General features: G+C 50.7%; 1 protein-coding gene across 2 annotated transcripts in view; it reads left to right on the top strand.

The window, feature by feature from the left end:
* The window catches only part of SMPD4 (sphingomyelin phosphodiesterase 4), a 601,593-nt gene that overhangs the window by 54,975 nt on the left and 533,400 nt on the right, over positions 1-13,218 (top strand). For both annotated transcript variants that reach the window (XM_086942783.1, XM_086942784.1), the window contains exon 4: positions 6,012-6,154. In XM_086942783.1, the coding sequence (XP_086798909.1) occupies positions 6,012-6,154 (143 nt within the window). The remainder of the gene's footprint in view (positions 1-6,011; positions 6,155-13,218) is intronic.

Raw genomic sequence — 13,218 nt, 5'->3', positions numbered from 1 at the left:
CCTCCTACTGCTGAGCCAGCCTCGAGCAGGGGAAAGTTGGAACAGTTGGCATTCTGTCACAGAGGTTTGACCACCTCCCAGACAGGACTTTGTGTATAAGGGCTGGGTGGGTGTGCTTGCCAGTGACCGAAAGTCTGAATGAGGGGCACATTTGGTGTCCCTGTGCATAGTCCAGTTCAAACCAGTCCTAGGAGCCGTTGGCTCCTGCTCTCACGAAACTGGACAAAGGACATGGGAGTAACCTCTCCACTGTCCTGACCCTCCCCTGGGAGGGTCCCCTGAATCTGTCCAACCCTCTCCCTAGGGTACTTAAGGGCTTACCTGGCTGTAGGACCCTATATTCGACGTGGACAAGAGTCTGAAACAAGAAACCACTGAACTTCGACCATCTGGACACTTGGACTTTGCTGGACTTCGTTTGGGCCCGACTTCGTCTCCCTCTCAGTCTGAAGCATCGTCTGTGCCCGTGCACCATACAAGCTCCTTGCAGGACCTGTGGAGCATCAAGGACAACCAAAGAAATCTCCCTTGGTGTGAAGGAGTCACTCCCCTGCATTTGTAGGCACCACAACCCCGAAGTACCAGTCTGCTGCTCCTGAGCTCCTACGGACTCTGAAAATCCCAGCAACACGAGGCCCAAGCGCTCTCTCACCAAGTTTTAGGTCTGAATCCTTTGTGGGGGCAGCAATACCCGAACCCCTGTGCACCGCATACTTTTGCAAGTGCACATGCTTGTTGCCCATTGCCAGACAAGTGCATTGGGCTTTTGATAGCCCCAACCTCTGTGCACATTTAGTACCAAGATATTCGTCCTCCTCGTACTGAGTGCTCCGTGGGCTGTCGTCTTGTGTATCCACCGAGGTCCGCTCGCAACTCCTGTGCCATTGGCCTGTGAGTCCACTTGAGGGTCAACTTTGCTTTCCTTGGGCTACCCTGGTTGCTCCAGTCCAGGCTTTCCCTGACCTCCCTTGCTTTGGTAAGTCTCCTGGACCTTGCTGGTCCAAACCGTAGCCCTACTTGACCTTCTGCGTGGGTTGCCAAGGCTTGTTGGTGTTCGCACCGGACTCTGACCCCTCAGCACTCAACATCCTTCATGGGACAGCTCGCATCCGGCTCCTGGTCGTCCTCGACGTTGCCTGGTCCCTGTGTCCGCAGAATGAAGAACCCCCTCAACGCACCTGAAACACTCGACATTGGTGGGCATTCGACTTCTGAGCCTCTGGTCACTCCTGAATGACCCAGACTCTGTCCCCTCTGCTTTCAGGTACTATCCACTTTTGAATTCCATCGGCCATTCTTCTTCCTTCCAGCAGTGACATTTCCTTGAAGTCCTCCTTGGAGATCGATGGCGGTTTCCGACACCACTTCAGTCCTATGCCTGGGATAGGTAACTCTGGTACTATGCTATCCACTGGTCGGGTGGCTCTTCAACCTCCTATGATGTTATGTTAAAAATCCTTATATAGCGCATGGCTGCCCCAGCAACGTGGCGTCCCAGCGCTTGCGGACGAGTAACAATGGATGGTGACAGCTAGCCAGATGGAGAGACAGCCAAGGAATGCCTATTTTTTAAAAGCCCGGGGAGCAGAAGCGCCACGTGTGGGCGCCTCCCAGCTAGATGGAGGAAAATAGCCAGGTTTTAATCTGTTTTCTGAATTCCTAGTGATTTTGTGTGCTGCGCGCCAAAATTGGAATGGAGTTCCTAAGGGCTCGCGCCAGGCATCTAAATGAACGCCCCTGCTCTGCTCCTGCGCACCCTAGGAGTACAGGCCAGATGCAGATCTGCGGAGCGCAGTGCTCGCGTTAGAACATATAGTGTGCAGAGCCCCTGCAGAATCTGACCATGTAGGATCCTGTGAATGGTGCAGAGAGTTTTGAAGTGAATTCTCTGTTCGATCGGCAGGCAATGTAGGCGGTACAGAAAATGGGAGGTATGACAATGCTTAGGGAGGGCGAAGAGAGTGCGGGCAGCCACATTATGTGCCCTTTGCAGTCTCCGTGTAACCGTTTCATTTGCACCCAATAGAAGACCGTTACAGTAATCAAGACGTGACAGAACCACCGATTGAATGATCACTTGACAGGTGGGCGCATCAAAAAACCTCAAGATGGGTTTCAGCCCGCTTAGATGGCCGAAGAATGTACCTGCCACTTTTTTGGCGCGCTGGCCGAAGGTGAGGGAGTTGTCCTTCAGGAGCCCTAGGTACTTGACTGCACTTTTTGCCTGGGATGGGGAACCCAGTGCAGCGAGCCACTACTGGTAGTCCCATTTATGGGGTCCCTACCAACCAGAAGCACCTCAGTTTTAGAGGAATTAAGTTGAAGGTAATTTTCCGCCATCCAATCGGGGGTAGCCAAGACATCCTCCCGGAATTTCAGTTGGTCTTGGGCTGGGTTATTGGGAAAAGTGAATAGCAGCTGCGTTGCCGTCTGCATATGATATCATATTAATCTCCTGGGCTTTAACCAGGAGCACTAAAGGGCAGATGTACACCTTAAAGAGCGTGGAGCTCAGGACAGAGCCTTGAGGGACACCACTGCTGAGGGGTTAAGTACTGGACTGGTATGGAGGGGCATGGATCTGGAAAGAGCGATCGGATAGAAAAGATGCAAAACCAGGCCCAGGCCATGCCGCTGACCCCGATCTCCCTGAGTCGTTGGAGCAGAATCTCATGGGAGACCGCGTCGAAGGCCGCACTCGGATAGATCAGATAGATTAGTACCAGTACTGAGGTGTTGCCCTCGTCCAGCGCTGCCCTCAGCTGCTTTGTAACTGCCAACAAATCGGATTCAGTGCTATGCTTAGGCCGGAACCCATTTTGTGACCCGACCAAAATCTCCTTTTCTTCCAGATACTTTGTCACGATGATATTATTTATTTTGAGAATTTATAAAGCGCGAACTGACACCTTGCAGGCTTCCTGGCGCTGGAAATTACTCTGTTAGCGGTAAACCGGAAGAACAGTCAAACGGACAGTTTATTTGGGGAAGAGCCATGTCTTAATGCGTCTCCTGAAGGGAAGAAGCTGTGATATCTGACGTATGTCAGTGGGCAGGCTGTTCCACAGCTTGGCCGCAGCTACACTGAATGATCTGCCCCCTGTTCTAGTTCTGTTAAATCTGGGTACCTTTACCAGACAAGCAGAAGATGAACGTAGGTCTCTGGCAGGAGTGTACCACCGGAACAGGGCTTGCAGAGGTTTAGGTCCAAGTCCGTGCAGAGCCTTAAAGACAATGCAGAGGGACTTGAAGGCCACTCTTTGTTTTAGGGGTAGCCAGTGTAGCTCAGCCAGAGCTGCTGTGGCTGAGGCCCTTCTCGTCCAGCCAAGAGCCAGCTTGGCGGCGGCAGATTGAATTCGCTGTAGTCGGTCCAGTATCGTGACTGGAGACTCCAGGAGCAGGGCGTTGCAATAGTCGAGGCGACTGAGTATCGTACACCTGACTATCGATTATATTAACTTGGGATTCCATGGCCTTAGCCAGCTAAGGGAGCAGGGAAATAGGCCGGAAATTCTCTGGTGCGGATGCATCCATTGATGGCTTTTTCAGCAGTGGAACAACCTTTCATGTTTCCAGGATTTAGGAAGCACTGACGACTGGAGTGATCTATTGATCAGTTCCCCGCTCTCCGTCAAGATACAATCTTGGAATTTCCTGAGGTTATCTGGTCTGAAAGGGTCATCAGGGCAGCCTGATTTCACCTTAGTTGACAAGGTTTCCAGGTCTTTACAGGACATAGGTGGTAGATCTTGTAGCGAGTAGGAGAGATCGGATGCGCAGTTAGATGGCCATGGTTTGAGGGCCGCCCTTCTCGCATCGAGTGTTTTATAAAAACACTCAACTTTATTGATGAAGTAGCAAGTCAGAGATTCACAATGTAGGTCAGTAGATATGATGTTGTTAGTTCCTGCTAGAGGTTTTTTCATGTCATTTATGAGAGAAAATTGTTTTGAAACTCGATGTAATCAAATTGGTAAAGAATGCAGCTTTAGACTTTTGAATAAGTTTGTGGTATGCTTTAACCGCCTGCCTGTAATATTGTTTTAGCTATGGAGTTGTAGGTATGTCTCCAGATACGTTCCAGAGATTTACAATGTTTTTTTATCAACCTTAGGGTCTCATTATACCAATTATGCGATTGCGTGCACTTAACGCAGGTCAGTTTTTTTAGGGATATAGTGGTCAAGTGAGTTGTTAATCCATCTCCTTTAGGCTCTATCAGCTTAGTCAAAATCAGTGGGCCATACAGGACAAGATGCTTTTAAACTGGACACAAAGCTAGGAGCGTCCAATTTGTGCCAGGATCGTTTCATGGAAATTCGATGGGGAATCTGCCGAGGGGCACCGGCTAGACCAAAACTCACTTGGATAAGACAGTGATCTGTCCAACTTAGTGGGAGGGGAGCGTGGATCCAAAGGGCTTCCTCGTAATCCACTGGGAAAGGTCCTTAAACGTTAAAACTTCAAACGCGACTTCCCCATAGAATTGTACGGAGCATGTGGTCGTGTTCACACACTGCACCCGTCCTCCATGGGGTCCCTACTTACTCACCTTCGGTGGTTCCTTTGTGTCCTAGCGATTCTTGTCTTGACTTGACTTGTGGTTCTTATACTACTGTTTTAGTATATGGTCTGGTCTCCCCCTGGAGCCCACTGTGTATTAGTGCTACTTACGATTGTTTCTGTGCTACAGTATTGTGTGCTTTGTTTATCTGTGTGTAGCAGATACTGTTAGGTATTTAGATTGTGTTATAATAATAAATACATATTTTTATAACTGATGTGTGGTTCTCCTTTCATTTAACCAATACTATAAGGTTGCATTCTGGTAAAACAAGTTGCTTAACATTCCTTCAGGGCTAAGCCTAAAGGGTGCTCCCACAGCTACTACTTGGATAGCTTTCTAAGGTAATCTTTGATCTCTTAAATCACCATAAGGGTTGTTTGGACTGGTACAAGGTGCCCACTTTAATTAGTGGACAGCGTATACCAGGCTAACGTCTCACAGTATCCTTTTATTGGGTGTCATAAATAATGCAGCACTCCTAATTGAGGCCTAAAAGACACTTTGATCGGGCAGCTCTTATCTCGTTAAGCCATTTTCAAAGGGGTTATCTAAATTAATAACTGCACATTTTAATTTGGCTACAAGGCTATATGTACGTGCAAGAAATGTTTTCAGAGTACATGTGGCCTTGCAGCTAAAGCTCTCGTCTTTGGAACCTGGAAATCCTAGCCTCAGCTCTTGACTCAACATCATATAATTCTAGGCAAATCACTTACTCTCCATGTGCCTGAAAATGGGAAACTTATTTTTGTAATCCCCCCTTGATGTCCACGATCGTTTGTATGGTCTCCTAATCCCCCACATAACATAAAATGCTCCATTGCTTCATAGCTAGGTTCACACTATAAAAATACCAATCAATACAATACATACATTTTGTCCACTGTCTTGTGATTTGTATGTCTAGCCAGTTTCTGACAACTTGGTATTTTCCACCTTTTAAAAACGTTTGCCAATCTTTACATTTTAAGCCCATATGGATAATCTTTCTCACTGGCTGTGTTTAATCACTTAAAATAAATAGAACTTCATCTATGTTCATGAAGTTAGCAGCTGTATGTTGTACTCACTCATCTAATTGTTCACATGTTGGATCCATTCTGTTCTCATGTTGTGGTCCGTCTACTGACCCTGAACACAGATTCTTGTTACATATTTTCACTTTATCTGAGTGTTTTCTCTCCTAATCTGACTCTAAATGCTGCTTCTTTCTGTGCAGGTAACATGCCTATACTTCTCGGCAAATAAGCACAATTCTTTCCTACTGAAGGCATTGTTCTTTCCCTATATGCAAAGGCTGGTGTGGGGCATGCATATTTTAGATGTTTCTTTCATGGATGCTTCTTCCAATGCTGCATTTTCAGTTGCCACAGAGTCTACATGCTTGGCACCTTCTGCATGCCGTAAAACCTTCTCCCCTCAAGGTGTTTGTGTTTACTGGTAGGAGCTGCATCCTGTTTTCCCATGGCTTGTGGAGATGATTTTTGGTAGTCTGGATGGAAGCATCATCGGATGGAATCTTCGCTGCTTGCAGGGACGAGTGAATGCCACTGAATTTAATACTGCTTTAGAGTTTCTGCTTCCCAGGTAAGGCTTCCCAATGCAGTTGAGCAGAAGTACAATTCGTGGTACCACTATTTTCTGTGGAGTTATGCATTGTTTAACGATTTTGTTGGTGCTGGAAAGTTTTCGATTCTAAAGATAAAAATTGAGATTTGCTGCTAAAGTTTGCTTCATAGTAAGAGATACTCTAGATCTGCTTTGCAAATTGGCTCTAACTAGTTATGTCCAAGTTCCAGCTTGAACATTTGAACATGCATTTGATGTTAGTAGGGAATAAACAGATGGGATGGTAAATGTAGAGAAATTGTCAGACGATTCACTGTGGTGCTTGTTCCATAATCAAGTAGGAAAGATCCTGCAAATGTAGCAGCCATCCCAGAGTGAGTTCGTGCCTAAAAGGAGGGTTTTCAGCAGAGCTGTGATTTGCAAACATTTTAAACTTCATCCCCACCACTGACTGCTGTGGTAGCAGTGGCTGGTTGACCTTACCCAGTAGATGTCAATCCTGGGGTTCATGGGAGGGCTTCTGGACATTCATAACAATGGACTTTCTTCTGCCATGAGACCTATTGAGAGACTGGTTAGATGGTATAGACAATCTTCAATTTTGAAGATGTGATTTTTAAGTCTGGAGGATGTCTCAAGAAGCATAATGAAATAAGCAGCCTAGGTGGGATAGATTCCATGACATTAGATCTTGGTTGGTTATTACTTGCGCTTTTTTTTAAATAAATCTTTTTATTAACAAATTAACAAAGAAAAGAAAAAACATCAGGTGAATTTACGGTTTTCTCACTGGTCAAAGATACAGTGTCACTTGTGCAAAATAATAAAAACAATATGAAAGTTATGGGTCACGGGAATTCTTGTGTCTCCACCTCCACTCGTCGCGCCGGGGGTGCACCAATCTCACCACTGTAACTATTCCAGGCTCCCCAAACCTTTCCCCATTTCTCGGGACATCACCTGGCCACATATACTGATTTCTCCCTGAACATGCACCACCCATTTCGAAACCCGGGGCGGCTGATTGGCTCCCCATAACTGAGCGATGTTGCGTTTCGCTATCATACACGCCAGCGTCCCCTAGGATTTGTGAGGTAAAGCAGAATATCGTCTGCATACAAAGAAATGTTATCCTCCCATTCCAATGTCCACCGCAGGCTTCGTATTGATCGGTCCCACCTAACCCACGTCGCCAGAGGTTCCAGAGCAAGAGCAAAGAGAAGTGGGGACAAAGGGCACCCCTGCCTCGTACCCCTTCCAAGGGGAAAATCGGCGGACTTGCAATTATTTACACCCACTCTGGCCAAGAGATTTGCATATAACAGACGTACCCAACCTACAAATTCCGGCCCAAAGCCCATCTTACCCAACACCGCGAACAGGTAGGACCACTCAACCCTATCAAAAGCCATGTTGGCGCCCAAGGACACTAGTACTGCCGGCTCCTGGATCGTTGGGGATCTACCCAGTATCCCTTGCAACCTGCGCAGGTTGAGGGCTGTGTTACGGCGCGGCATGAAACCAGACTGATCTTGGTGTATCAAGGTGGTGATCACTTTAACCAATCGAGTAGCAAGTAGCTTCGCCAGGATTTTAGGCTCAGCAATGAGCAGCGAGATTGGTCTGTATGAGGAATAGTGTGTCCTGGGTTTACCTGCCTTATGGATAACTACAATATTCGCAACTCGCTGGTCATATGGGAGCTGACTTTTCTCTCTACTCTCTATGAACATAGATCGGATATACGAGGTGAGTTTGTGGGAGTTCAATTTATACAATTCTATAGGAATACCGTTCGGGCCAGTGGCCTTCTGGATCGCACCCCTCTAATTGCCTGTGCAACCTCATTGTCAGGGAGAGGGGAGTCCAAGTATCCCCTCTCGTCCTCTGACGGCGCAGTCATACGGATGTCAATGATCATAGCACTGTTTTCAGCCTTTGTATATCCTCCGACCTAAGTGTATACCTCTTTGTAATGTGCGTAGTATGTCTGTGTCGGATTACATACCAGCCAGCTATCCACAAGCCCCGTTGTTTCAAGGAAGTCCAAGAGCCATCTATGAGCCGGCCTGAGTATCCTTGCTGGGTGTCTGTCTAGCTCCCCGTCCAGTACTGCATTGAAGTCGCCCCCTAACACCAGGAGGCTCAGGGGCAGGGTGAGAAAAACAGTACCCAAGTCACGGAAAGTGTCAGATTGGAGGCCGGGCGGGACATATATTGACAAGAAGGTAACCGTCCTCCCCTCTCACAGCCCCGATACACCTATATAATGACCCCTCTGGTCGGACCATGTAGCCTGGATGGTTATGGGGAAAGAGTTCTTCATCAAGATTCCAACCACCCTGGACCCCATGGTAAACCCAGCATGAGCCACTAACTTATAACCCCCCTTGTGAAGAGCCATGCAGCAGTTGCTGATGAGATGTGTCTCTTGCAATAGCACTACATCTGGGGGGTGTTGTCTAACCAACTGAGTAACCATTCCTCATCCTGTCCCCCAGGCCATTCACATTCCTGCTGAGCACTTTTATCCCCGATCCCCGATTAACGCTTGACATTTAACCAATATGGGTATTGTCGAATCGTAACATTGTCACCTGATGCATGAATAGAAAAAAATAAAGGAATCCACAAAGCAAACGATACCGTGAACAATAGGATCACCAAAACAAACCTCTTCATCCACCCCCCTCTCCACCCCCCTCCCTGCACCCCTGCATATGGCTAACGCCCATCCCCAACTCGCAGTGTGCCTGTCGCCCAATAACCCACCTACTCAACTAACTAAAGGTAGTAACAAGGAAGTAACCATTGCCCCGCCCCTCCTCCCCACCCCCCAAAGCACTGTCTTGAGCCCGGAAACAGTTCACAGCCGTGGTAATTAGCTGCAGAACCGCCCCATCACCCGACTTTCTCAAATTGTGTAAAGGTTCCCGCGGCCTCTATCATTACTGTTTAGATCATTCCTCTACTTCTCCGAGGTCTTGCTCTTCCGCCCCGATTGGTGGTCTGCTGTCTATCCAGTTTGATGCCACTTCCAGGTTATCAAAGAACCAGGCCTTCCCCCTCGCTTTCCACCCGCAGCCGAGCCGGAAACATCATAGCATATTGCAGCCCTTTTTCCCTGAGATTCTTCTTCACTGGGAGAAAACTTTGCCTTTGTTTCTACACTGCCTGGGTGAAGTTCAGGAAGAGAGAAAGCATAGCATTTTCGAATCGCAGGGGAGCCTCCACCCGCGCCGCCTGTAGGATCCCATCTCTGTAACGGAAATTAAGCACTTTGGCCATCATCGGGCGAGGGGGAGCCCCAGGCCTCCCCCCACCCCCCCCGGCACTCTGCGGGCCCTCTCTATTGCAAACAATTTACTGAGACCCTTCAGCTTGAGGTGATTAATAAATCAATCATTGCATTTCTAAAGCGCGCTACATACCCGTGAGGGTCTGAGGGAGGTGGGGGGGGGGGGGTGGCGCTACTGATCGAAGAGCCAGGTCTTGAGAAGTCTTCTGAAGGCCAGCAGGTCCTAAGTCTGTCGTAGGCTGGTAGGGAGAGCGTTCCAGGTCTTGGCGGCGAGGTGGGAGAAGGATCTGCCGCCGGCTGTGGTTTTTCGGATGCGAGGAACTGTGGCGAGGGCGAGGTTGGCTGAGCGGAGGCTTCGGGTGGGGATGTGGAAGCTGAGACGGTTGTTGAGGTATGTAGGTCCGGTGTTGTGCAGTGCTTTGTGTGCGTGGATGAGGAGTTTGAAGGTGATCCTTTTGTTGACGGGGAGCCAGTGTAGGCCTCTCAGGTGGGGTGTGATGTGGCTGCGTCGGAGGACGTCAAGGATTATTATTATTATTATTATTATTATTATTATTATTATTGCATTTATTGAGCGCACAGCTACCCGGAGGTTTCCCGGCGCTTGCCTTGGGAACCCGTCCTGGCTTTTTTCCCTGAGAGATAGCCATCCCCAAGGTGAAAGCCAGGCATCCCGCCGCAGGGGGCCGTTGTGGAGATTAAGCAAGCTTAATGCCCAGAGTTGCAGAGTGAGAACCCATGATTAGAGAAGGCACCAAAGCGAGAATTATCGAGTCCGTGGACATTTGAGCTCAAGACCCTGCCGCGTCGGGAATTGAACCCTGGTCCCGGGTCTGACCTCAGCTTCCGGGTCTGCCTGCTCTACACCGTGAGCCACACTTCACTGAGGATCAGACGTGCCGATTTGTTCTGGATTCGTTGTAGTCGTCTCAGGAGCTTGGTTGTTGTTCCTGAGTAGAGGGCGTTCCCGTAGTCGAGTCTGCTGGTGACGAGGGCCTGGGTGACGGTTTTTCTCGTGTCAGGAGGGATCCACTTGAAGATCCTGCGGAGCATTCGGAGGGTGTTGAAGCAGGATGCAGAGACGGCGTTGACTTGCCTGGTCATGGAGAGGGTGGAGTCTAGGATGACCCCGAGGTTGCGTGTGTGGTCTGTGGGTTCCGGGGCTGTGCCAAGCGATGTGGGCCACCAAGAGTCGTCCCAGGCAGATGGGGTGGGTCCGAGAATGAGGACCTCAGTCTTGTCTGAGTTCAGCTTCAGTCTGCTGTCCTTCATCCAGTCGGCTACGGCCTTCATTCCTCTGTGGAGGTTGGCTTTGGCGGTGTGGGGGTCTTCGGTGAGGGATATGATCAGCTGGGTGTCGTCGGTATAGGAGATGATGTTGAGGTTGTGTTGACGTGCGACGTGGGCGAGCGTGCCATGTAGATATTGAACAGCGTCGGGCTGAGGGAGGATCCCTGTGGGACGCTGCTGATGATCTCTGTGGTTTTTGAGCGAAAGGGTGGGAGGCGGATGCTCTGGGTTCTGCCGGAGAGGAAGGATGTGGTCCAGGCCAGGCCTTCTATTGAATTCCGGCGTCATGGAGGCGTGCAGATAGGGTGCTGTGGCAGACTGTGGCGAAGGCTGCTGATAGGTCCAGGAGGATGAGGGCCGCTGTTTCTTCTTTGTCCATTAGGATCCTATTGTCGTCAGTGGCGGCGATGAGGGCGGTCTCAGTGCTATGGTTGCTGCGAAAACCGGATTGGGAAGGGTCCAAGATGTTGTTGTCTTCGAGGTAGTGGGTTAGCTGTTTGTTGACAATCTTCTCTGTCACTTTCGCCGGGAACAGGAGCAGGGAGATGAGACGGAAGTTCTTGAGGTCCTTGGGGTCCGCCTTGGGTTTCTTCAGAAGGGCATTGATCTTGGCGTGCTTCCAACTTTCTGGGACGGTAGCTGTCTCGAAGGAGCTGTTGATAGTTTTCCGGAGGTGGGGCGCGATGGTTGTGCTGGCTTTGTTGAAGACGTGGTGAGAGCAGAGGTCGGATGGAGAACCGGAGTGGATGGAGCTCATGGTTTTGATGGTGTTTCTACGGCGCTGACGTTGGACCAGGCGGCTGGTGCGGATAGTGGTCGCGGGGGACTCGGTGGTGGGTGCGGGGGTCTCGGAGTTGAAGCTGTCGTGGATGTTGGTGATCTTGCTGTGAAAGAAGGTGGCCAGGGAGTCGCACAGGTCTTGTGATGGCGGTATGTCGTTGGTGTTGGAGCTGGGGTTGGAGAGTTTTTTCACGATGCTGAAGAGCTCTTGGAGTTGTGTGCGTTGTTGTCAAGGCGGTCCTTGAAGGCGGTCCTCTTGGTGGTCCTGATGAGTTGGTGGTGTTTGCGGGTGGCGCTCTTGTGGGCTGTGTGGCTGTCTGGTGTTCTGTCGTGGAGCCATTTCTTCTCCAGCTTCCGACAGGTGCGCTTGGAGATCTGGCGGTCTTCGGTGAACCAGGCGGTTTTCTTGTTGGTGTGGTTGGTTGCGGAGGTCTTGCGAGGGTGTTGGCGCAGTCGTTGTTCCACTGTTTGAGGTTGGTTGCGGCGGTGTCGGGGTCGGTGGGGTCGTTGGGTGGTCTCAGGGCGAGGGTGGTAGTCAGTTGGTATTTGGGGACCTTGCCCCAGCAGCGGTGTGGCAGCTGTTTGTTGCAGTGGTGTGCGGTGGGTTTCCTGAAGGTGAAGTGGACGCATCTGTGGTCGGTCCAGTGGGGTTCGATGATGTGGTTGAAGGAGAAGATGGGGTCCAGCGTGTGTCCGGCGGCGTGGGTGGGTGACGTCACGAGCTGTTTGAGTCCGAGGTTGGCGAGGTTATCTATCAGGGCGGTGGAGTTGGCGTCGTCGTTATTCTCGAGGTGGAAGTTCAGGTCTCCAAGGAGGATGTAGTCCGTGGAAGCGAGGGCGTGGGTACTGACGAGGTCAGCGATGGTGTCGCTGAACTGTGGTCTTGGTCCAGGTGGTCTGTAGACGAGTGTTCCTCGGAGGGTTGTGTTGGGGTCGGTGTGGATCTGGAAGTGCATGTGCTCGGCAGTGGTGAGGGTGTCGTCTGTGTTGGTCGAGACTGTGAGGGTGTCCTTGTGGATGATGGCGATTTTCCCCTCCAACTCTGTTAGTGCGGTCTCTGCGGGAGATCTTGTAGCCCTGTGGAATGGCTATGGCGATGTCTGGTGCTGAGGTGGCGTTCAGCCAGGTCTCCGTCAAGAAGGCGACGTCGGGGGGGGTTGGGGGGAGGGAGTCTAGGTGGTCTCAGAGTTCGATGGCGTGCTTGTGAGCGGAGCGGTGTTGAGGAGGATGCAGCAGAGGTGGTTCAGTTCTCTGGTTGGTGGTCTGGTGGGCTGGACGCTGGTGAATCTGCAGTTCCGTCAGGCAAAGGGCCCTTGGGTGCGCTTCGGGGTGGCCTGGTAGCAGGGGTGGTCTCGTCCGGTGTGGAGGGCGTTGGAGTCGTAGTGCAGTCTGGCGTTGCGGGGTGCGCGGGGTCCAGGGGTTCTGGCGCTGGGCGCTGACGGGCTTGCCTTTGTCGCGGCTTCCATATGAGGGGCAGAGGGAGGGAGGAGCAGCTGGGAGGTGGGAGCGGGGCGGCCAATGGGGGGCAGGGGGGTGGGTCCGCATGGACTCAGCGACGGGAAACGGCGGGGACACAGGAGGCGGGGGAAGCGAGGGGGGAACATGGGCAAGCGGGCACAGGGGTCGGAGAAGATGGACAGAGGACAAGGCAAAGGATGGGCACAAACAGCAGCACAAGGCATGCAACAGCTCGAGGCGATGCAGGCGGCGGAGC

This window comes from Lissotriton vulgaris, chromosome 11 (genome assembly GCF_964263255.1).
Source record: "Lissotriton vulgaris chromosome 11, aLisVul1.2, whole genome shotgun sequence".
Lineage (NCBI taxonomy): Eukaryota > Metazoa > Chordata > Amphibia > Caudata > Salamandridae > Lissotriton > Lissotriton vulgaris.
The sequence above is the reverse complement of the archived record's forward strand: the minus strand, read 5'-3'. Positions and strand labels throughout refer to the sequence as shown.